Consider the following 22,509-nt stretch of genomic DNA (forward strand, 5'->3'; position numbering starts at 1 on the left):
AAACTGTGATTGTAAACTGTGAAACTCGTGGATTATTTCAGGGTTTTTTCCTTTCCGTGTCCTACAAATCCACTTCCACGCGGACAATTATGAATCACCAACATGAACCGTACTCTCCGTGATCCAACTATGCATCTGAGGACTGTGACTAAGCCGGATGCCCTCCCACGCGCTCAGATCTCTGCCTTGCTCTGTTTCTATTGCACTCAAACTCAAACTGTGAAACGCGAAGACGAGAGCGCCATCTTTAATATAACGTGTGTTCTGGTTCTGGAGGAGCAAACGGAGCAGATCAAATACTATGAGAACAGTTTGTGGTGGAAGTTAAACTTTACCAAACAGGAGAAAACACTTGTGTTTATAATGCGTTTGTGCCTCAATGCTAACGCTAATGCTACTGTTTAGGGAGAAAACATTTACAAATAAAACTAACAAACTAAAATAATCTTCACATTAAAACAATCAGACAGTATTTAATTTAAATATAGTTGGTTGTTTATTTTCTATATTGCATTTTAATTAAAAAAAAAATTGCATTAGCTTTGAGAAACCGTTAGCTTAGCCAACGGCTGCCATGCTCTTGTCTGCTCTGGGGTTCAAACAGGAGGCAATTGTTTGGAGACCCCAGAGCACCAGGGGGGCCCCCAGAGCGCTACAACAGACTACAACAGACCACAGCAGGTGGACGACGGTGTCCTCAGTCTGGATACAACCGAATCACACTAATGTTTTTAAGTAGTTTAGGTTCAAATGTAAAGAAAAGCTGGGAACATAGGAATCTTCAGGCGCTAGATAGATGTATCAATTTATGTTCACTTATCTTCTGATATTTGATGCAGTAGTTTACTTTTGAAATGGGTCAAGGTTGAGATTAGGACCAGGTAGAATGATAATATAGTGCGGCCGTCGGCCCCTGCAGGCCCTTGACGGCCCCTGACGGCCACAGTCGGCCCTTGACGGCCCCTGTCGGCCACAGTCAGCCCCTGACGGCTCCTGTTTGTTCCTCCAAATCCAGATTTGTTTGTTGGTTTCTTTTGCCTCAAACTTGTTTGGAAGGCTCTTCTTGTTGCATGAGGCACAATGTCATTCTCTCTCTCTGTAATGATAATAATATAATCATACAACAATAATACAAATATTGCCTGTTTTATATGGAACTGTTGCTCTGATGTTGTTTTTGCACGACTGAATGTGTCATTTATAAACCGTCACTTTATAAACTGTGTTTTATGGATATGAATAAACTTGGAATGCTGCTGTAAAAGAAGCGTCTGCGTCTTTGAACTTCTGCCACGTCCAGAGACGTTTCAGTCGACAAACACACGGAGGTGGGCGGCACGCCACATTTATGTTGTTCATTTTTGTCCAGTATTTAAACACGTTATAGTAGTTTGCCTCCAGCAGTTTGTATTTCCTTGTGAATAATGAGCACTTGGTGTAACAGAAAAATGTTTTACAACAGAATTCCCTCCAAACATTGATTGATTGACGTGATTTTGAATGTACACACACTTTCCCACTCTTCGTCTGTCAAAACCAGATTACCTTCTCTTTCCCTTTTGTTTTTAATACTCTCAGTAAAGTAGCTGTTGTTGGCGTGCTCGTTTATGAAAGAAAAAGGCATGAATCAAAACAGTTAAACTGAATCAAATGTTTAATCCCTGTCAGTACAATTCTAATACAGAGATAACAGAGCTTGCTTACCATCTGTCCCTATCAAATGTGATCAGCGACTTACACGGGCGTTCCGGATCGCGCCCATTCTCTGTGCGCGCAAACAATTGATGCATTTTGATACAGGGCGTGATATGAAGGGTGACGCCTCGCTGGTCTCCTCCTCTGTACCTCTCCAGTTTCGCACAGAAATGTCCTTGAGCTCGTCTGTAGCTTCCTCCGGGACAGGTGTCTCATCAGAGTGTCTTAGAGGAACAATGGGATCTCTGTCCACGTGTAAGTGTAAGGAGTAAACCCTTCATAGTTTCAGCGTATATCAAAATATAGTTTAATACAGTATCGTAAAATTAATAGAGTTGGTAATACAATCTTAGTAAAGTTAATTGGTATTCCCTTCACTGTCAGGATTATTTCCATTGATTTAATTAGGCCCGAGCGCCACAAGCTGGCGAGAGGCCTATTAATCTCGTAAGGCCGTGCAAAGCACGGCTGCGAAAGTGCGCACGTAGTGCGCACGAAATCGACCGCGAAGCGCTCGCCTACTTCCAACGCACGCCCCGTACATACTAATTAGTAGTAGGAAAATGGAACATTACCGTTGTAAACAGGCGAAGCCCGTGCAAAAGTGCGCACTAAACGAGCACTTTACATTGGGATGACGACTCATTTGCGCTAAGTAGCTCACGAATACGTTCCCCATCTCTTGCATGTTCCGTGCATATAAGCATGTAATGCAAAAAATTAACATTATTACTCTATAGAGGGCCAAAAACACAAAGTGGGCGGAGCCCACTCAAAATTAACGAAAGTACCCATCAGTGACCAGGGACCCACACCATAAGGTAGGAAAGCGCAAGCGCTTTCCGAAAATGTACAGTTTATGATATTTGAAAAATGGGAAACATTGTTTTCGCATCGGAATATTATTCTTTCTTCTTCTTCTTCTTCTTCTTCTTCTTCTTCTTCTTCTTCTTCTTCTTCTTCTTCTTCTTCTTCTTCTTGGGACCAACCCCCCTATTTTTCACCCAGTGAACATTGACGAAAAGTCACAAAAAATTAGCACACCTCTAAAAATCGTGCCTCTCTACATTCTGGCTATTTACCTTTTCTAAAATAAAAAAAAATTGCGCGTCAGCGCCCCCAAATGTACCAAAAATGCATTGAGAGATAGGAAATGACCCAAAAAAAATCTGATCGTAGAATCATGAAATTTGGCGCAGAGGTAGATGGTACGACGGAGTATAAGGGCCAACCAAGAGAAAAAACGAGAATAAAGTCATTAATTAATGAGAAAAAAGACGTTAATTAATGAGAAAAAAGTCGAAGTCAGAAAAAAGTCGTAAATTAACGACTATAAACTCATTAAATAACGAGAAAAAAGTCAATAATTAATGAGAAAAAAGTCGTTAATTAATGAGAAAAAAGTCGTTAATTAATGAGAAAAAAGTCATTAAATAATGACTTTTTTTTTCTCGTTAATTAACGAGAATAAAGTCGAAATTTTAAATGAAGCCGGTCAGTGGTACCTCTCTTACGTTATGGAGAATATTGAACATTTTGTGCAGGTATACTTTCACCTAGGGTTTACGCACGGTGAAATACTGTGCCTTCTAGCACATAATCACCACCATATCATCAGTTTAAGGACTTTGAAGCGACATTGCAGCCGTTTGGGTTTGTTTCGTCGGAAGAACCAAACGAATTTAGAAGAAATCGCTTATTTTGTGGAGGAGGAACTGACTGGAAGTGGTCGGCTACAGGGCTATCGGTGGTTACACCACAGAGCTATCCAGAGAGGATTTGTTGTATCACAAGAAACTGTGCGGATTTTGCTGGGAATTTTGGATCCAAATGGAGTGGATTTGCGAAGAAGACGGCGTCTTCGGCGTAGACGGTACAGTGTAAGGGCCAAACGCATTGTGGCATTTGGATTCATACGATAAACTGAAGCCGTACGGCATTGCTATAAATGGCTGTATTGATGGCTTCAGCCGCCACATTATGTGGATGGAAGCGTACGTTACCAACAGCAATCCAAAGGTAATTGCGGATTATTATATCAACACCGTGACTCGCGTTAGGGGGTGTCCGCAGAGGCTCCGGGCAGATCCGGGTACAGAAAATGCACATGTCCGAGACATGCAACGTTTCCTGCGGAGAAACCACACCGATGCATATGAGCAGATGCAGATCAAAGTTTCATCTATGGATGTAGCACCGCCAATCAACGAATAGAGTCTTGGTGGGGAATCCTGCGTAAACAATGCATTCAGTTTTGGATGGACATCTTTCAAACTCTAAAAGAAGATGGACATTTCACTGGTGACTTTGTGGACAAAAACTTGGCACAGTTTTCTTTCCTCAACATTATACAGGTAGGCAATTATCAGTGTTGGCTATAGCTTTTAAAAGTAACGTGTTACTCCCATGAAAAAGCGCGCACGCACACACACACACACACACACACACACACCGCACGCACGCACGCACGCACGGGACCGAGGTGCAGCGGAGGGTCTGACACAGGCTGGCTGGGTGCGCGACAGGCGCTATAACTTTTGCGTGCTCACTTGGAGATTACTTTTACATTCACAAGGTTTCAAGTTGGCTGTTCGTGACTTTGTGGAGGTGGTTTGCGAGTGCGTAAACTCTCCAAGCATGCACGCACAAATATGCGCTTTTTGCAACCCAGTGACTATCGCGTACAGCTTTTATACACAAGCACCAACCTAAGTTTATTTTTAAATGGCCAAAGAAGGTTCAAGAAAAGGGGATTCACCGTGTGGCCTCGGTAACCAGAAAAGTGAGAATCTGTGGCGAAAGAGAGGACTAGATCCCTAAATCAGCCGACAATGTAGAGAAATATTAAAAAAGCTAAAGAGAACTGATTTTGTTTCTTCCCCCCCTCCTGCAAATAAAGGGGTATTTGGACTAGAATGGAAACACAAAGAAAGTCATACACATATTTTTATTAAAATGCAGAAGGCGGGGAAGAAACAAAAGCCGTTCTCTTTTTATTTGATATTTCTCACATAGTCTACTGTAAAATTTGAATTGACACATTGTTATTTAAACCTGTCTCAATTTTGTATTTAGGATGAAGTGGATGGTGTGGTAAGAACCTGGAACTCACACCGCATAATGACAAGACCTGGCTTTGAGGTGCTTGGAGGAAGACCAGTGCTCATGTACACCATGCCACAACTTCATGGGGGTGAGGACAGGTTGCAGCCAGTCATACCAGAAGAGATAGTGATATGCAAAGAAGAGTGCACGCCTAAAGGGCAGTATCCATGTGATCCAACCATCTTTGAACTCTGTACTGTCCTCATGGATGAAAATGGTTGGGATGCTCCAGTGGATGGGTCCACAGCTGCAGAACTTTACATCAATTTAAGAAATGAAATACTTAACAATATTTGAACTGTTGGACTTACTGTTTATATTCATTATGGGGCAAGTGCACAGGGTGTTATCAAGTGTGCATTTTGAAACAAATATAGAAAACAAAATGTTTTTGTTTGTTTTGTTTTTTTTCAACTTTGAATTTATTGCTCAATGTTTTAACAGTGCAAACTGCTGCAAATGTGTGACTTTGAACAGACACAAGTATGGTAGCCAACCAGAGGCAATGCAAAGACACTTGGATTGAACACACTCCACTTTTTGAACACTTGGTGTAACTGTTTGAATAAAATGTGAAAATGTAAAATGAGATATGCATTAAACCATTGTTATAAAAATAAAATACATAAACATTAAAGCAGCCTGTAATTGAAAATACGGGCTATAATAATTAGCCAACTGAACAGTGAAAAAATAACATGGCCATGTCTAAACAATATCCATTATCCAGATGTTAGCATCAAGGATAGAATTGAACTCACTGCGGAAGTCTGGGAAGTTGTCATAGCTGTCAGGCAAATGCAAAAGGGATGCACAGGTACGGCCGATTGGTCTGCGGGTAAATGCAGTTTGAACAACAAACTCTACCATAATACAACTAGATACCAGCAAGTCAGATCCTGTACAAAACCTTAGAAATTTCTCTAGTCTTTCTTCATTAAGTTCCTTCACATATTTTTTTAAGTATCGTGCCACTTCTGCTTCTTTTGGTGTCATACTGTCCGGAAAAGTTAACTTTTCTGTTACTCTTTTTGAAGTAGGCTTCGACTCACTGTACATTGTTTTCAGCCGCTCAGGGTCCAGTGCAAACATATGTGGCTGTGAAACGTTCCGCCAACAGTCAATGACAAACTTTGGTTTTTGAATAATTTCTTTGTGCGCCAACTCAAGCAATATTTCCGGTAGGGTTTCAGGGCTGATATGTTTGCGGCATTCGTAGTTGGCGAGAAGATCTATTATCTCATCAGCTTCCACAGAATCGAACTTAACAAGTGCTTTGCTGATTATTTCCTGTTCATGTGAGCTGAAAAGCCGGAGAAAACTTGTCTTCAGGTCACTGTAAATCTCCCCGAAAAGCATTTCCTCAAGAAAAGGAGGGGCAAGTTTAAGAGGCAGGTATCCACAATCTTGAAACCCCTTCACAAAGATCCTACCAATAGCCTTCCATGTTACCTCAGTAAAGTCATGTCTAAGAAAAGGCACTTTGTATGTGGTTCCCAGGGTACACCGTTCATAAAACTCTCCCCAGAAGCTAGTATAGACATCTTTAAGTAAACCTGTACCACTGCCCTTCTCCAGCGACTTGTCTGGAAGAATACGCTTAATTTTTATTGTTTTGTTAAGCATATTATCGTCTGAAAAAGCCCCTATCATGTCACTGAAGCTGTTTGCTTGGTTTAAGACCACAGTTATCTCTGGAATGATGCCTTGTGGACTGAGTGGTGGCATTGTATCAGGCTGGTAAACCACTGTGTCGCTGAGAGAATCCTCATTGTAAGTTTTGTCTGGGCCAAATGCAATCTCCTGGTCAGAGTTGTTTGCATTTAAAAGAGAAAGACTCTCAGCATAATCTGAACTATTCAGAGTGAAAGAATCATCAACATCAAATGTAGAAACAGCACTGTTTTGTGTATCCTCCGATGGAATATAAAGCTCTGGAACCATCTCAGGTGATTGTTGCTGTGGACTATTGATATAGGTTGTGCCTTCATTGGGTTGCCATTCCTCTTCTTCGAAGGATGGATCATCTATGTCATCATCCACAATCACTGCTTTGACTTTGGTTGCCAAATAAAACCTTAACATTGGCAGCTTCACAGTGTTGAATATGTCCTCCACTGACAAATCGTGTGGCAAGGAGTTTTGTTTAAAATCCCAAACATCAAAATCAAAATCACTCTCAATGCCTTTGTTAGATTTTCCTTGTGGAAAAAACAGAGCTTTTCCTTGTTCTAGAATGTCACTAAATCTTGCCGTGGTGCTGATTGAAAGCTTTCTTGTTCCTCCTCCTTGTTTAGCTCTGACCTGCTTAGATGATTTGTTTTCAGTGTGGATCCAGCCTATTTCAATTATTCGCGTAGACTGTTTGGTTCTTTTTTTTTAATGTTAGATGGTCCAGGCTCTTCTTCCCCATTATGAGGTTGAGTTCTAACTTTCAGTTTCTCCCTTAGTCTCTCAAAAAGTCCCTGTTTTCGTTTTGCTGAGTGTGGATGAGATTTGCAAAAATTAACTAGAGCAATTCTGTCTCCATAGGATGGCAGGTGGTCCTCCAAATCTGCTTCTTCCATCAGCAAAATTACTTCTCTGTCAATCTGAAAGCAGTGTAAAAGTAGAGTTAGAGGCAAAAAACTAAACAAAAACATTGAGATTATTTTAAGTGAATGGTGAAATAATGGGTGAGACACACGTTTTTGTAGTCAAATGGCTGACATAATAGGCAATATACAAGCAGAAAAGTAACCTTATGTTCTTGAATCCATGTGATGGCTTCCTCTGAAACATGACGTCCCCTTAAGAATGCCACAATGTCAGACAATGAGTCAGTCATGATACATGGACCTGGAACAGACAGGAGAAATGGCCTTGTTATTATCTGACTAATCAGCAGCTTTTAGTAATGAAACATTAGTCAACGCATAAAAAACATACCAACGGACAATCAAGCAATGCACATCAAAAGTATGTCCTCCTCCAACACTGGGAATGACCATCTGAATAAATCCACAACTGTAAGCATATGAGTGTTAGTGAAAAAAGATGATCACAGTTACTAGGCTCATAAGCATAAGTGTTGTTGTGGCTCTGCCTGCTAGCACTTGCGCGGGTTTATCTCTGTCAATGTGGCAGGTTGTGGAGGGCGGGGTTACGTGTTTGCCTCCCGCGCTCACCTGGGTCGCGGCTGCTACTGCTGTGTAATAGGATGTAACGGGACTTACAATCACCGCATTGAAACCTTGTATCCATCGCGGCATAGAGCAATACTGGCCATGGGTGCTGGCCATGGATACCGGCCGTAAGGTGCTGTGTATGGTCTGCTCGACGCTGCGACCCCACCTGCGCTCCCCATTCCCATGTGCGTGTCCCTGTGGTGTGCGCATGCCGCGGCACTGCACTGTGCGGTGAACATCAGCACTCTCTTGGTACTAACTTTACCGAACTCTTGCTTACGTCGTGATGGGCTTGTCAGAACCAGGATTGATTCCGGACCAAACCACCCCCAGCATAACACCAAGACCTAACCAACTGGTCAAGAGCTGCGTCTTACGAAGCGTCATACGATGCGTCATACGCACACCTCCAAAATCATATGCATTTCATTGCCTTGTAATCTCAGCCATAACTTCAACATACTCCCCATATGAATGAGACCGTCCTGACGAGGTAGCAGCAGTCCTGCCCCGCAGTCGACCTTGTACACGGCCTGCGAAGGAACCAGGCCGACCCCTCGCATGTATTAAACGCACTTGCCGCCCGTTTTACTTGAAATGTATCGAAATACATAATCCACATTTTTGAAATATCACATATTATAACAATATAAGAAAATATAGCCTTACCTGCATTGAAAATATGGAAGAAATCCGGGTAAAGATGAATTGATCTCCGCTTCTTTCGTTTCGTCTCCCACGATGGTTTGATTTTGACTTAATACGAAAAATTTCGACTTTATTCTCATTAATTAACGAGAAAAAAAGTCATTATTTAATGACTTTTTTCTCGTTAATTAAGGAGTTTTTTTCTCATTAATTAATGACTTTTTTCTCATTAATTATTGACTTTTTTCTCGTTATTTAATGACTTTTTTCTCATTATTTAATGAGTTTATAGTCGTTAATTTACGACTTTTTTCTGACTTCGACTTTTTTGTCATTAATTAACGTCTTTTTTCTCATTAATTATTAATGACTTTATTCTCGTAGTGCAGCGCATTTTTTTTTTCTTGGTTGGCCCTTATACTCCGTCGTAAGATGGTGACAAGAGAAGTAAAAAATATTATTACGGCAACGCCGTCTGCCCAACCAAATGTCGGCCATATTGGTTCAAAAATGGCTAAGCATGACTCGGAGTTTTTCCAAATGTCTTACTTTTACGAACTCCTCCCAGGGCGTTGGCTCTAAAAAGCTGAAATTTGGTGAAAATGCTACTGAGGAGTGGGACATCAAAAGTTATCCAAATTACATTGATACCTGTCACGGTCTCTGTGCGGCGAAGCCGCAAACTGTAGCTAGAATTTCAGAAATCTCCCAAATTTAACATTTTTGCCGTTTGCGCAGATAAAGTCCGAATTGCGTCAAATTAGAATCAGTTGTTAAACTCTTTGCCCTAAACCTACTTGAAGTGAAATAAATTAATTTGGCGCCACAGCGCCCCCTACAGATTTTGTATGGAGGTTAAATGTTTAGTTTTGCGAAATTATATGAAAATTGACACAAAACTCAATTTTAGCATCCCCATCAAAAAAGTCAATGAGACCCATGTCATAATTGTTATGGTTTTGCCGTAGCGATGACCAAAACCTCCCATGTTATTCCAATGGGGAAATCGCCAGAACATGTATACACTTTAGACTTTCACAAACTCCTCCCAGGGCGTTTGCCCTATTAACCTGAAATTTGGTGAGACTCATCTTCAGGGATGAACCGTCAAAAGGTATCCACATTTTTATTCAAAAAGTCACGGTCTCTGTGCGGCAAAGCCGCACATTTTGCCAAGAATTCAAAATAAAATTGCTTTTTGATGGTAAAACAAAGGGGAGATGATGTGACAGCGTCACAGATTCAGCAGTAGGCATAATAAAATAATAAAAGGACCATTGGGGCGCGTTAGCGCCCCCTCTTCTTGCGGCGTGGCGGCGGCGGCGTGGCGAGGCCCGATCATTGCCGCTTGCGGCTATATTTTAGATATTATTCCCCTTGAAAGTTCTGATTTATAAACCTTAATAAATATTTCAGTTAGGCTATAATGGTCATTGCTTTGGTTAATTCCTTGGTTATAAATCTCATTTGTAAAGGTTGTAAACATGTTCCATCCCATCAGTTGTAACACCGTGAAAGCTTTTTGATTGTCTCATATGTCGGGCCAATGGTTATGAAGCAAACAGGACCAGGGACCAAGCGCAGCCCTGTCTCACCCCTTTCCAGAGTCAGTCAGGTGACCATTGAGTGACGGGGCAGGTCCAAATCCTTTCATGGCAAAAACACATTTAAAAACAGTTTACCTCGTTTCCTCCAGCGCGTTTTGTCGTGACCAAGAGTGCGCACTTGGAAGCGACTTTTCCACGGTTCCACTCACCTGCGCTGCGTCTCCTCCCATGGAGCGTTTGTCAAACCCGGACACTTCTGCGTTTGGGTTTAAACGCCTCAGTCACGCGGCGGTCATGTGAGCCACAAATCATTTACATATATAATTATCGAGGTAAATTTAAGGTTGTTTGTTTAGTTTGATATTTTTCTCTGATAATTATTACATTTTTATATCTCTTAAGACGGTGAAAAGTTAGCCATTTATTCGTAGAAATGGTGTAAATATTATTTTCATGCATCTGTTTGTAATGTGGGAGGGGCCAACGGGGGTTTAAAGGCTTTTCAGCTCCGCCTTCAGTCTGATGTGGGAGGAGTCTAGGCAAAAACTACACGTGAGGTTTTTCACTGGGAGAACACAATTGAATCACCAAAAAAACTAAATCCCCGACATTGATTTGAATTTGTGATGTTGGGCTATTAATGATTGATTTGACTGGAAATAAGAGTTAGTTTTATTTTGAAGTGCAGCAGATCAAGCAGCTCGAGAGTTACTTCAGTTGCTGACAGTTACAAATGTAGAAAAACAAGTCTCAGTTTATCTTTAATCTTCCATGAGATTTATTGTAAAGAGTTGTACAAAAATCGCTAAACAAACAGACACAATATGAATGGCAATGTACTAGAAAATAAATACAAATAAATAAAGTTTTATCACAGAGCACAAAGTTAAAAATGACCTCAGGAAAAACAATCACACATTAAATGAATCTGACAATGAAAATTATCTTTTCATCTATAAATACAGACAAAAATAAACACATTATTCAGAAACATGAACAATGAGCACCACAACAGCCCTGGTCCCGGTCCAGTCCTGGTCCCGGTCCAGTCCTGGTCCTGGTCCAGGTCCCGGTCCAGTCCTGGTCCCGGTCCAGGTCCAGGTCCCGGTTCAGGTCCCGATTCAGGTCCTGGTCCCGGTCCAGTCCTGGTCCTGGTCCAGTCCTGGTCCATGTTCATGTCCAGGTCCATGTCCCGGTCCATGTCCCAGGTCCATGTCCCAGGTCCATGTCCCAGGTCCAGGTTCATGTGTGCGTGCGCTGGTGCTTCTTCAGCGTGTCCCCGTCACTAAAGCGGCGGTTGCAGAAGACGCAGGCGTACGGTCGCTCTCCCGTGTGGATTCGTAGGTGGCGCCGTAGGTTCCCTCTCTGGCTGAAGGCCCTGGCGCAGAAGCCGCAGCGATGGGGTCGCTCTCCCGTGTGTGTCCGTAGGTGGCGCCGTAGATCCGCCGTCTGGGCAAAGGACTTACAGCAGAAGTCGCAGCAGTGCGGCTTCTTCAGCTGCTGAAGGTGAAGCAGCAGAGCCGAGGTGGTTGCGAAGGCGTCACCGCAGCGGGGACAGCGCGGGTCGCTCCGGGGCGGAGACACTGCCCGCGGCGCCATCTGCAGGACACAGAATTATATTAGTCTGTCTCATAGGACAATGTGTGGGTGTTGACCACACATTGTCATAGTGACCAAGAGTTTCAAACTAAAATAGCAGCAGGTGTTATTTCAATACAAACAAGGCAAAGTCACTGAAGTACTTTAACCGTTAAAGTCAATGTAGCATCTTGCAATCTTAAACTTTGTAGATTTATTACCACTGATTTAAGTCCATTTATTTCTTTTAAAGATAATGAATATAATCCTGAATATTGATATGTTTCCGACCTGTTCCACCGGGGGCGCTGTTCTCTCGTTGCTGCTCACTGCCATGTGCTCCAGCTCGCTCTTCATCCACGAGCCAGCGTCCTCCAGCTCCACCTGTCGGCTCATCTCCACCTCGCTCTGTCTCTCCTCCTCTTCTCCTCCAAAGTCCTCCTCTGTCTTTGTATCCTCCCATTGTCTGTCACGACCTGTCTCCTCCTCTTCCTCCTCCTCCTCCTCCTCCTCCTCGCTCTCGCTCAGCCCTCGATCCTCCAGTTCCTCTTTCACAATCACTGAAGGCGGAGTGAAAGCTGTACTCCGTGGTCCATCAGTGGTCCGTAGTCTTTCTGCAGTCTGTGGTCCTTCTGCGGTTCGTGGTCCTTCTGTGGTTCGTGGTCCCTCAGTGGTCCCAGGACCTTCTGCCGTCCGTGGTCCTTCTGCCGTCCGTGGTCCTTCTGCGGTCCGTGGTCCTTCTGCCGTCCGTGGTCCTTCTGCCGTCCGTGGTCCTTCTGCCGTCCGTGGTCCTTCTGCCGTCCGTGGTCCTTTTGCTGTCCGCGGTGCCTCAGTGGTCCGCGGTCCCTCAGTGGTCCGTCTGCTGTGGATGTTCTGGACGTCTGTAGAGCTGGCCGGCTTGGTATCTTCAGCTTGTGGACATGAAACCTTCTGCTGCTGATGCTGCTGCTGCTCGCTCTGCACCGTCACCTGGAGAAGCAAATATTCTTTAGACAAGCATCACCCAAACTCCCCCAGCTCTCTCCCCTCGCCCTTCACCTGGTCCATCACCCAAACTGATGGACCAGCCCCCCCTAGTGTTATCTCTGTGGCCACACCAGACTGAGAAATGTTATTCATTTTCCCTGTGAAAAGATAAGGTCCAGTTCCACTGACACTATGAAACATGCTGTTCTCATTGTCTATCTTATGTAACAAAATATTTTGAATGAATAACAAAATGAGAAGACAAAATGGGTGGTTGTAACTGTGCAGTTTAGAGATAAAATAGTGACCCATATGTTTACTTCTGGGGTGTTTTCACCATTTGAGTATGTGTCTGTTGAGCTCCTTCCTTGTCATGTCTGGAACAGTATTCCTCAGCTCAGATAATGTTCAAATCTGAAAAAACTGTAATTGAAGTGTTCATAGGCACGACCAGCTCTGTGGTAACTTATGTCCATAACGCAGTTGTTACAATAAGAAGCTTACATTTGACAATATGTTTTAATTCATAATAAAAAAAATTCTTCCAATTCAATCTGAAGTTGTTCCAGAATCCTTTGGAGTCAGTTGTACTGTGTTTGCACAGTTTTAAGATTCCCCTGAAACTTATCTTCTAATGACCCTGTGATGGGTCATATCTATCCTATTGTTAGCTGTCTGAGGCTCAGAGCAGGATAAATATCAGAGTTCTTAGACTAGATCTTCAGATTTAGAAGAACTCTTGGATGAGAGTCAAAAGGTCTGGGACTGTTTTTTTTTAGTTTTTTTTTTTATTTAAAATAAATCAAGTATTATTCTAAGTTTTATATAAGGCATATTATGTTATATTTGATTTATTATTTATTTGCATGTTTGGTGAACAAACTGATTAACTGCTGCATAAAAGCCGCACTTAAAGATGGTCAAATGCAGAGAATGAATTTCCCTAAAGTAAATATATCGTACCTTGCGGTCATGAGGCGTTGTAATATTTTCTCCAAGACTTTTTTTAAGTCTAAAAATCCAGAATTGCTCCTTTGAATCAAGATCAAGTCAAAACCAAGAAAACAAAAGAAGAAAGCATGCAGCAAAGACCAGAAACAGCTCCCTCAAAGACTTTTGGATTACATTTTGAGGCTTCATTTGAACTCGTGTGTGAAGATGGAGGACAGCGTTTACCTGAGGGCGGGGCACAAAGCTGTGGATGGGAGGAGTCACATTAGTGGGCTGGTCCGACAGAGACAGATGCTCCAGAAACGGCCCTGAAACAAAACGCAGTAAGATTCTGATTCTTGACAGAGATGACTCATAATTCAAACGCTTAACTGTTTGTGAGTTTTAGGACATGTAATAAAATCTTTGTGAAGCTGAGAAAGTGTCAGTGAATATAATAACGGAGTAAAGCGGCTGTTGTCGGACTGAATTGCTTTTATCTGATGGGAAAAATGGAATAAACAGGGAAACATTTGATCCCATTCCTTATTATCTGCATTTGTTCTACAGTGTGGGCCATGAGTTTCCTTCCATAGGATTGGTTGGGCGGGGTCCTGTGGGCGTGGTCCTGTGGAGTGGCCTCCCACATCCCCAGATCGCTCCTCCTCTTCTATTTCTAGGAACACCTGAAGGCCCTGGTATATCAGGTAAAGATGTGAGACATAAATCATCTCAAGGAACGTGATTCACGCCCTGAATCACAACTCTACCTGAACATAAAGGGGTTTCGGCCCCGCCCCGTATATCTACCACAAACACTGGAATTAAAAAGACTGATGTTCCTCTGAGCAGCGTTTGAGACCACGTTTACAACACAAAAAAGCAAAACTACAGTGTGTCCGCTTCACAAAGATGTTTGTTTGTCGCCACAGCTTCAGAAGTGTTTGAGGGAAAATCAAACAGAATCATAATCATTCTGACCCATGAAAGACACTTTGATGAAGGTCAAAATCATGTTTTTTTTAGGTTTTACTAGAGCTGGACGTTTACTATACTTTACAATTACACCAGTTTAAATATATTAGACACTTTACAACAAATTATACTTCTTGTAAAGCTTGGATACAGTATATTTCCCATTTGTTGTAACATAAAAGCAAACGAACTGACATTTCTCACCCTGGCAATCCAAAATAGTGGCTTATTATTCGCTATAAAGACTTAAACCCGTTAGTATTTATATCTGATCTCACGGAAAACGCGTTTTTGCTTCCTTAATTCCACTTCCGTTCCGTCATTTAGACCGTTCCCATTATAAAGACCGTGCGCGTCCCTCACCGGCCCGGGGCCACTCGGCGCGGGCCTCCAGCAGCAGCAGGTCCCGCAGCTGGCTCCGCAGGCCGTGGTTCTCTCTCCGGGCGCGGGCCGCCTCCTCCCGGTACTCGGCGACCGCCTCCTCCACCGCGCGCAGGACCTCCTTCACCACCTCCGCCAGGTACGAGGAGAGCAGCTGCAGCCCGCTCATGGTCGCGCTCTCACGGGCTCTAACGGGCTCCACACACACGCACGCACGCACCGGGGATCCAGCCGCAGACCGAGCGACACGGCACCGGACGGAGCACAGACCGGAACAACAACAAACCACGCCGGAACAGCCGCCGCTTCCTTCAAAGTAAAAGCGCGTTCGCGTTCACCGTGTCCCGCCGCGCTCACTTTGCCCTCTTTTTTTTTTGCTACGAGGGAAAAGTTTTGCCACTAAAATGTGATTAAAGTAGATTCTGATTCCATGAGCGGCCGGGAAACTACTTTTAGGTCTGCGTTGAACTTATTTTCTCTCGACAGCAGAAGCCCTGCGTGAACTAATAAAACCGGAAAGAGAATTATAACGAGATGGCGGCGCTCCAGCCAACTTCCGGAATACAGTGAATCGATCCTTTAAAAACGTGGGCACAAAAACATTAAAAATTCCGGAATTAAGGCAAAAGTTTGAGTGGAACATGGTGTGATTTCACAGGAGAAACTTGAATCAACCTCAGAATAAGAAAAATCCAATTAAAGTAAAAGTAAAGGCCCCAGATACATATGAGTGACATCGGGTGAGCGATCTAACTTCTGCTGGTCAGATGCTTTATGCTGGGCAGAGTTTTGTTCCTTGTTTCAATAACTGTTGGTTTAGTTGTTGGTTTAAGAGTGAAGCAGAGCTCTGAGCAGCTCCAGAACACATCAGGGCAAAATGTCTCCTGCGTTTTAAAGGACCTCAGCCTTTGGTCATCAGTATCTTGAATTGCTTGTTGGGATATGTGCGTTGGGATAGTTCTGGACCAGACCAGTCACACCCTTTTTACCCGGGACGGTCCCAGTTTTGAGTGTCCCATGTCCCAGCAGATCTTTCCAAAACCATTGATTTGTCAGTTTTTACAATACATGTCCTTGTTGTCCCATTTTTTTTTATCACTTTGATACCGGCCGACAGCAAAGAGGTCGATATATTGGTGTTTCTTTGGCAAAAATACAGAAAACATTAAAAAATATACTCTCAGATTATATACTGAGTCACAAATGAGTCGTGACAGAAGTGTGGATGAAGACTTAAAAATGTACTTACATCCCGCGATCTTTACAATTGTATTATTACCTCCATCCAAACCGAGTGTGTCCCCGTTTTTAACTTGGTAAAGCTGCTCACCCTGTCTGTGGATGACCCTTATAGTCCACATTTCTGACGGTTTACTTAATTTTTTGCATCCAGTTTCCTTCAGTGATTAGGAAAGGGAACATGGTTTCATTAAATAGACCATAAATAAAAGTGCTGTCTTTAGTTTCCTGCTCCTGTTCTTGTCTCGTCCACATGAGAGCAGTAGACGTTTATAAAACCTCTCCTCATCAGCATTCCCATTTCTAGAATTTGTAGTCTACGTAGAGATTGGTATTGTCCAAAGTTAAACCAGTTTCTAACTTAAGGCCAAAGTACTCCAGGAAATATGCGTCGCTTTCTCCGGTGAGTCCCGACAGATCTCAGCTCTGGGACCGGCAGAAACACAGCATCAAACTTTGAGAAGAACGACCTTCAGCCGCTGCAGAGAGAAGGTGCTTCTCTCCCCGAAGTGATTAATGACCTGCTCAAAACCACAGTTTTTCTCCTCTTTCAGCCTTGCAGTGTCTCTCATGCTTGAGAAGCCTTTTTAAAGTATTTTTAAAGCCTTTTAAAATTATTTTTCAAGCCATTTTAAGAGCCTTAAGCGGCGGAGTTTAGTGCGTGTTGACACTCTCAGAGAGGGAAAGCTCGGGTTTCTCTACATTTAAGAAATATTTGTAATTATGACTGAGGGAGATGCATATAATCATGTCTTAAATATTTATATTATCAACCTCCTGATGTAACTACAGTGTAGATGAACGCAGTAAGAATCAGTGCGATGGAGGTGTATTTCATGTTTTGACTCAGATCGTTCCTTTTGGCTTCTGTCCAACTCAAATACTCTGTGTAAATGGTGTGTGTATTTTTTATTTTCCCCTCAACCAGAAATTATCCAGCATATTTACTTTTTTTTTTTTTTTCATAATTTGTGATTATTATGAAGCCAGTTTTGAACCCAATTCAAATCAAGTTGGGGCTGATTTTGTGCCTACGAGTTTGAGGTTTAAATGATGAAGTATCATTAGCACAAATATTTATCTGTTTGAGGTCATTGAGAATAAAAGGGGGCCTAACTTGGAGCCTTGAGGAACACCTTTGTCAGTTCTACATGTGTCAGCCTGAACTCCATGAGTCACATGAAGAAAAGAGTTGAACCATAACATTGCATTTGTATCTAGATAAATCAAGAAATATGGATTCCAACATATTGATTTGGATCAAAAGAAGTAAATATGTCATGAGTAAATTTAACGCAGTGGTGGGCTTCCCCAGTACAAAAATGAAATAATAATGTTAATGCTGTATATCGGTCCGATATCGAAATGTATCCGATATTTGACACAGTCTGAGAGCTCCGTTCTGCATGTTTCACACAATCATAAATGTGCCCCGCCGCCGCAATTGTCGGACCATGTCGGCCTCGGTGAAACTGAGAAAAACAGCATTTTACTTTTTTTCCCCCCAAATTTGTGATTTTCATTTTTTTGCAGAATGTGCTAGTTGAAGTTATGAATAAGCCCCTGTGTGCTTCAGATAACACTATTGGTTGTCTTAAACGTATACATTAAGCTGTTAAAAATGTGGAGTTTTCGGGTCTTTTTCCTGCTCTCTTGGGGGGCGTCACCTTTTTCTAGCCAATGTATTGTTTACATTTTCCACCAATCAGCTGTGATCCGCATGGCTACAGCTGCTGCTCCGTGTTTTCCTCTCATTACTCCAGACCGTCTGCAGAGCAGTCTTCAGAGCTTACATTTCCTGGACTACATTGCAACGGAACTGTTTACTCAGGTACACTTTTACTTTACTACTAAATTATTGCTTTAACGCTGTGTTTTAAGGCGGTCTCGTGATCACTTTAGAATCTTACTTGTCTGCTCCGGTGGAGCTAATGCTAAGCTAACATGTTGCTTCAGTGCACTCTGCAATATGGGCTTAATGTGACTACTTGCTGTTATCACCATGTTATCGGGTTATTTTTCGGCGTGGGTTGGCCCGAGGGTTGTGTGGGTTGTGCTTTGTGTCTGTTTTATGGTGCTAAACCGGCTGTTAGCCCCAGAGCCTGGAGCTAAACGCAGCTATTCGGAACTAAGTTGTAAGCTAAACTTTGTTATGTTATCGGGTTATTTTTCGGCGTGGGAAGAGAAAAAAACTACAACTCCCGATACCACTTCTGGTCACGTGGCTTACGTACGTTGCACGTCACGCACGCACTGCGTCACTCGAACCAATCACGCGCTTGCCTGGCCATTATCAGCTTCCTGTGTGTCTCTCTGTGCACGGTGTTGGGAGAGACAACAGGACGGCTGAACCAGGTAAGCTTTGCGACTAAAACACCCGCTTTTAATCACTTTACTGTGCGCCGGTTTTAAACTCGAGTGTATGTTTATGTTTTGGTGTGCTGTTCTGCAAGTGTTCTGCTTTTACGAGCCGTGTTATCTCAAGTGAGCTAGCTAGCCCCGCTAGCCGAGGGCAGATGTCCCAATATCTCCGCGTTTTGCATCTTAAATACACCGTTAACGTCACAATGTGAACTGTTATCTGTGAAGCGTGTTATTCCTATATTACTGTTAATCCTAATCCTTTTTTTTTCCCTTTTCAGAATTGGCAAAGACACCCTGACTGACATGACCTGTCTCTACGTGAAGTCTGCTAAGGAGCGTGGTAAGTGTAAAACATTATTTTGGTGATTTTCATGTTTTTAATGATTAGAGTATAATTGACCATAAGCAACATCTGTTTTACAGGTGAGCCTGCAGTTGTACATCAAGCTTCAGATCACTGTGGAAACAGCTTCTCCAACACATCAGAAGCTGCAGGCCACGCACAGATCTCTACAACAGAATCTAATGTGCTGTCTTTGGACCCTCACCGCCAGCAAGCAAAGACATCAGGATGCATTACAGCTTTGACTTTGCACAGCAGGTACTAATAATAGTGATAATGCAGAATAGCAATTATAGAGAGATATATGTCTTAATCAAATGTCATATGTACTAATCTAATCTCCTTTCTCTCTCTCTGTCTACTAGAGATACACTTTCCGTCCAACCCTCTGCAGCCGGGGCCAAGCTTCACTACACAATGGACATCTACTTCCTCATTGCTGGCCACACCAAATTCTCCCCTGATTGCGGCTTTGGACTTATGAAGCGAGCATACATGAAGACCAGGGTTGACACTTTGGAAGACATCGCTGAGGTTAGTTTATATTATTTGACTACTGTAATGTGTAAACATTAGCCTGGTAAAACTTCAGTCCTGCTCTCTGCTTAAGATGTGTTTCTTCTGTTCTCATTTTTTTTACATTGTCGCCCTTGTCATCAGGGAGTGGAAAACAGCTCTCCTGAGTCTCACCTCAATATCCCACAGCTTGTTGGAACGGCGGATGGCAAATGTTTGTCAAGAACTTCGACTGGCAGAAGCATCTGAGTCCCTTCTTCAGACGGCTTCCAAAGATCAAGAGTTATCATCACTTCAGGTATTTATATTGAAACTCTCACATTGTGTTTAAAAAAAAAAATAATTGTTTAATGAGTTATGTTAAATAGTTAGCCATTTCTTAAATGTCCTGTTATTTGTTTACAGCTTTGATGCCAAGAGCCGAGAGTCACAGCACAGAAGAGTGCACAGACGAAGAAGAGGATGAGGATGTGATCTCTGATGTAATTGGACTCTGGTGGTGTACATATCATATCTATTATCTCATATATTTAAAGCCATGGACCCGTTGCAGTTCGTATACCTGGCCCTGGCATCTGTTTATAAGAGTTCTTCTATTGAGAGTGTTTTTTAAACTTCCTATAAGTTACTTTCCTTTCCCCCTGTATCGACTGCGTTGTAACATTAAAGGCTATTTTATCTTATCTTATCTTTTGTTGTTTGTGTTGCACTGAATCACCTGTGAATTATGTTTATCGACAAATGCAATGAACCCTATTCTGATTCTGATTCTTTGATTCTATTCAGGGCCTTTTGTAATCCAAGTATTTCCATTTTAATATAGTAACTTCTAATTCTGATTCAAGTCCAGTTACCATCAATAACAACACTCCTCTTGAGTCTTCAGTGACAGCTGTAGGGGGAGGTGGTGTCAGTGTGACAGGGGGGAGGGCTTATCTCAATGAGATGCAAATGAGCCCCCCTGTGACTCTGGGCTCACTCAGGTGAGAAACTTTGAGCCCCGTTTTCTCAGTGAATGGGTTTGAGAGTTGTTTACATTCAAATGACCACAACTTACTCAAATATGATCAGATCTACATGAGTGAGACATCAAAGCTTTGAATTCACACTTTCAGAATCTGAAGAACTCAAAATGTCTCCGGGTAGACATGTAACTGGTTTAGCCATGGGTCAGTCATAAATGTTTATCCTCTGTTTTGTTGTAACTTTGACAAGAATAAAAAAAAATATTTGAATTAAACCACTAGTCAACTTTAAAAAATAATGTTAGTTGTATCTAAATGTTGAATATAAATAATTGTTTGTTGCAGGTCTAGTGTCGGTTAAATATCAGTTATTTGCCACAACAGCAAGAAAATCTTTATTTGACCCTCCACATTTTATGGTCTTGGTCTTGGTCTTGTATTGGTTTCTAAAGCCAGAGTGGTGCATTGTGGGATTGTGCTCCATCAGCAGAAAGCCACAGGAAGTCCCTCAGCTGCAGCCATGCCCTGTCACAATAAAAGCACAGTTTGTTTCAAAGATCTGCTGCATTTACACTTAGATTTTACAGTTATATGCAGAGAAGGTGAAGCAGAAGAGGTGAAGAGGAGGAGCAAAGGAGGAGCAGAGACGGTGAAGCAGAGGAGGTGAAGAGGAGGTATAGAGGAGGAGCAGAAGCAGAGGAGGTGGAGAGGAGGTGAAGAGGAGGTGTAGAGAAGGTGTAGAGGAGGAGCAGAAGCAGAGGAGGTGGTGAGGAGGAGAAGCAGAGGAGGTGAAGAGGAGGAGGTGTAGAGGAGGTGCAGAGGAGGAGAAGCAGAGGAGATGAAGAGAAGGTACAGAGGAGGTGAAAAGGAGGTGAAGAGAAAAGACAGAGCAACATCCAATATGGTTTTAGTCTTTCATTCCATCGTTCTGTCTTGTTCAAACTCAGAGTTATAAGAGTTCAAACCCAGAGTTATAAGAGTTCGGCCTCGGGATTTAAAGTATAATTCTGTCAGAAGGACTGAACTCAAACCAGACACAGAAGAGCAAATTCTGGGACAACCAGAGGAACAACCAGAGGGACAAGGACACACAGGACAGGTCAGCTGACACAGGCCGTTAAAGTGCGTTTGACATTTTTTTATGATTTCCTGGTTTTGACTTTATTTGGTGGAATAAAACCTGTTGTGAATATAAATGATGGTTTTGCACCGCTCAAGTGTCAGTTTGAGAAGAAAAGTTGAAAAACAGCGACAGAGAGTGATGTCATGATTTGCAACCAGGAAGTAACATTTCAAACTGGGACAAAATCTGTAAACGTATGAGCAAAAAGTTAAATATAAAAAATGTGCAGTTCCACCTGTCACACGGCGCGTCAAACGACCCGCGCCTGTCACCACCAGGGGGCCGCGCACCTCAGTATGAGACGCTGCCCTGTGGTGTGTTTTGCTTGTGTCGGCTCCATTACTTCCTCACATCTGCACAACAGGAAACGCTTTCTATTCCCACTGTGGTTTTTACTCGCCCTTCTCCCTGCACCCCCCCTCCCTCCTCCCTCCCTCCCCCTCTCCCTCCTCGCTCCCTTCTCCCTCCCCCCTCCCTCCCTCCTCCCCTCCCTCGCTCTCATTCTCCCTCACTCTTGCTCTCCCTTTCTCTTGCTCTTACCCTCTTTTTCCTTTTTTTCTATAAATTCTTTGCTCTCTTACCTTACTCCTTCCCTCCTCCCTCCCTCCCTCCCTCCTCCCTGCTCTCCCTCTCTCACTTCTTGCGGCTCACTTCTCTCACTCCCTCCTTCCCTCTCTCCCCTCCCTCCCTCTCTCACTTCATGCAGTGCACTTGTTTCTCTCTTTCTCTCCCTCCCTCCTCCTCCCTCCCTCCCTGCTCTCCCTCCCCCTCTCACTTCATGCAGTGCGTGTACTTGTTTCGTTCTCTCCCTCTCTCCCTCTCTCCCTCCTCCCACCCTCCCCTCCCTTCCACCCTCCCTCCTCCCTGCTCTCCCTCCCTCCCTCTCTCTCTGCTCTCCCCCCTCCCTCCCTCCTCCCTCCTTCCCCTCCCTCCCTCTCTCACTTCTTGCAGTCTCCCGTTGGTCCGC

At 43.1% G+C, this 22,509-nt stretch overlaps 2 protein-coding genes and 1 long non-coding RNA gene across 3 annotated transcripts in view; 1 reads left to right on the forward strand and 2 right to left on the reverse strand.

Moving 5' to 3' along the window:
• Window positions 1-13,895, forward strand: part of ifi35 (interferon-induced protein 35) — a 342,343-nt gene extending 328,448 nt beyond the window's left edge. The window contains exon 10 of the mRNA XM_072442750.1: window positions 13,884-13,895. Within this exon, the coding sequence (XP_072298851.1) occupies window positions 13,884-13,886 (3 nt within the window). The 3' untranslated portion in view covers window positions 13,887-13,895. The remainder of the gene's footprint in view (window positions 1-13,883) is intronic.
• LOC140357636 (uncharacterized) lies at window positions 7,359-7,840 on the reverse strand. Its single transcript, XR_011926660.1, has 3 exons — window positions 7,729-7,840; window positions 7,541-7,638; window positions 7,359-7,391 (listed from the first exon to the last, which is right to left on the reverse strand). It is a non-coding gene; the product is annotated as an uncharacterized lncRNA (long non-coding RNA).
• On the reverse strand, window positions 11,336-15,244 carry LOC140358094 (uncharacterized). The gene is made up of 4 exons (XM_072442747.1): window positions 14,975-15,244; window positions 13,874-13,965; window positions 12,032-12,688; window positions 11,336-11,761 (listed from the first exon to the last, which is right to left on the reverse strand). The coding sequence occupies exons 1-4, from the start codon at window positions 15,159-15,161 to the stop codon at window positions 11,405-11,407; spliced, it is 1,293 nt and encodes a 430-aa protein (XP_072298848.1). The 5' UTR covers window positions 15,162-15,244; the 3' UTR covers window positions 11,336-11,404.
• Between the last annotated feature and the right edge of the window lie 7,265 nt (window positions 15,245-22,509).

Source organism: Eucyclogobius newberryi, unplaced genomic scaffold (assembly GCF_026437365.1).
Source record: "Eucyclogobius newberryi isolate DKJ021-1_F unplaced genomic scaffold, fEucNew1.0.hap1 SCAF_13, whole genome shotgun sequence".
NCBI lineage: Eukaryota > Metazoa > Chordata > Actinopteri > Gobiiformes > Gobiidae > Eucyclogobius > Eucyclogobius newberryi.

What these genes read in the sequence shown, in the direction of transcription:
- LOC140358094 (XM_072442747.1), bottom strand. Translation starts at nt 15,161, where the DNA reads ATGAGCGGGCTGCAGCTGCTCTCCTCGTACCTGGCGGAGGTGGTGAAG. An exon ending in CGCCGAGTGGCCCCGGGCCG is followed by an intron (nt 13,966 to 14,974) that starts GTGAGGGACGCG and finishes GTTTTGTTTCAG; the next exon opens with GGCCGTTTCTGGAGCATCTG. An exon ending in CAGCGCCCCCGGTGGAACAG is followed by an intron (nt 11,762 to 12,031) that starts GTCGGAAACATA and finishes TGTGTCCTGCAG; the next exon opens with ATGGCGCCGCGGGCAGTGTC.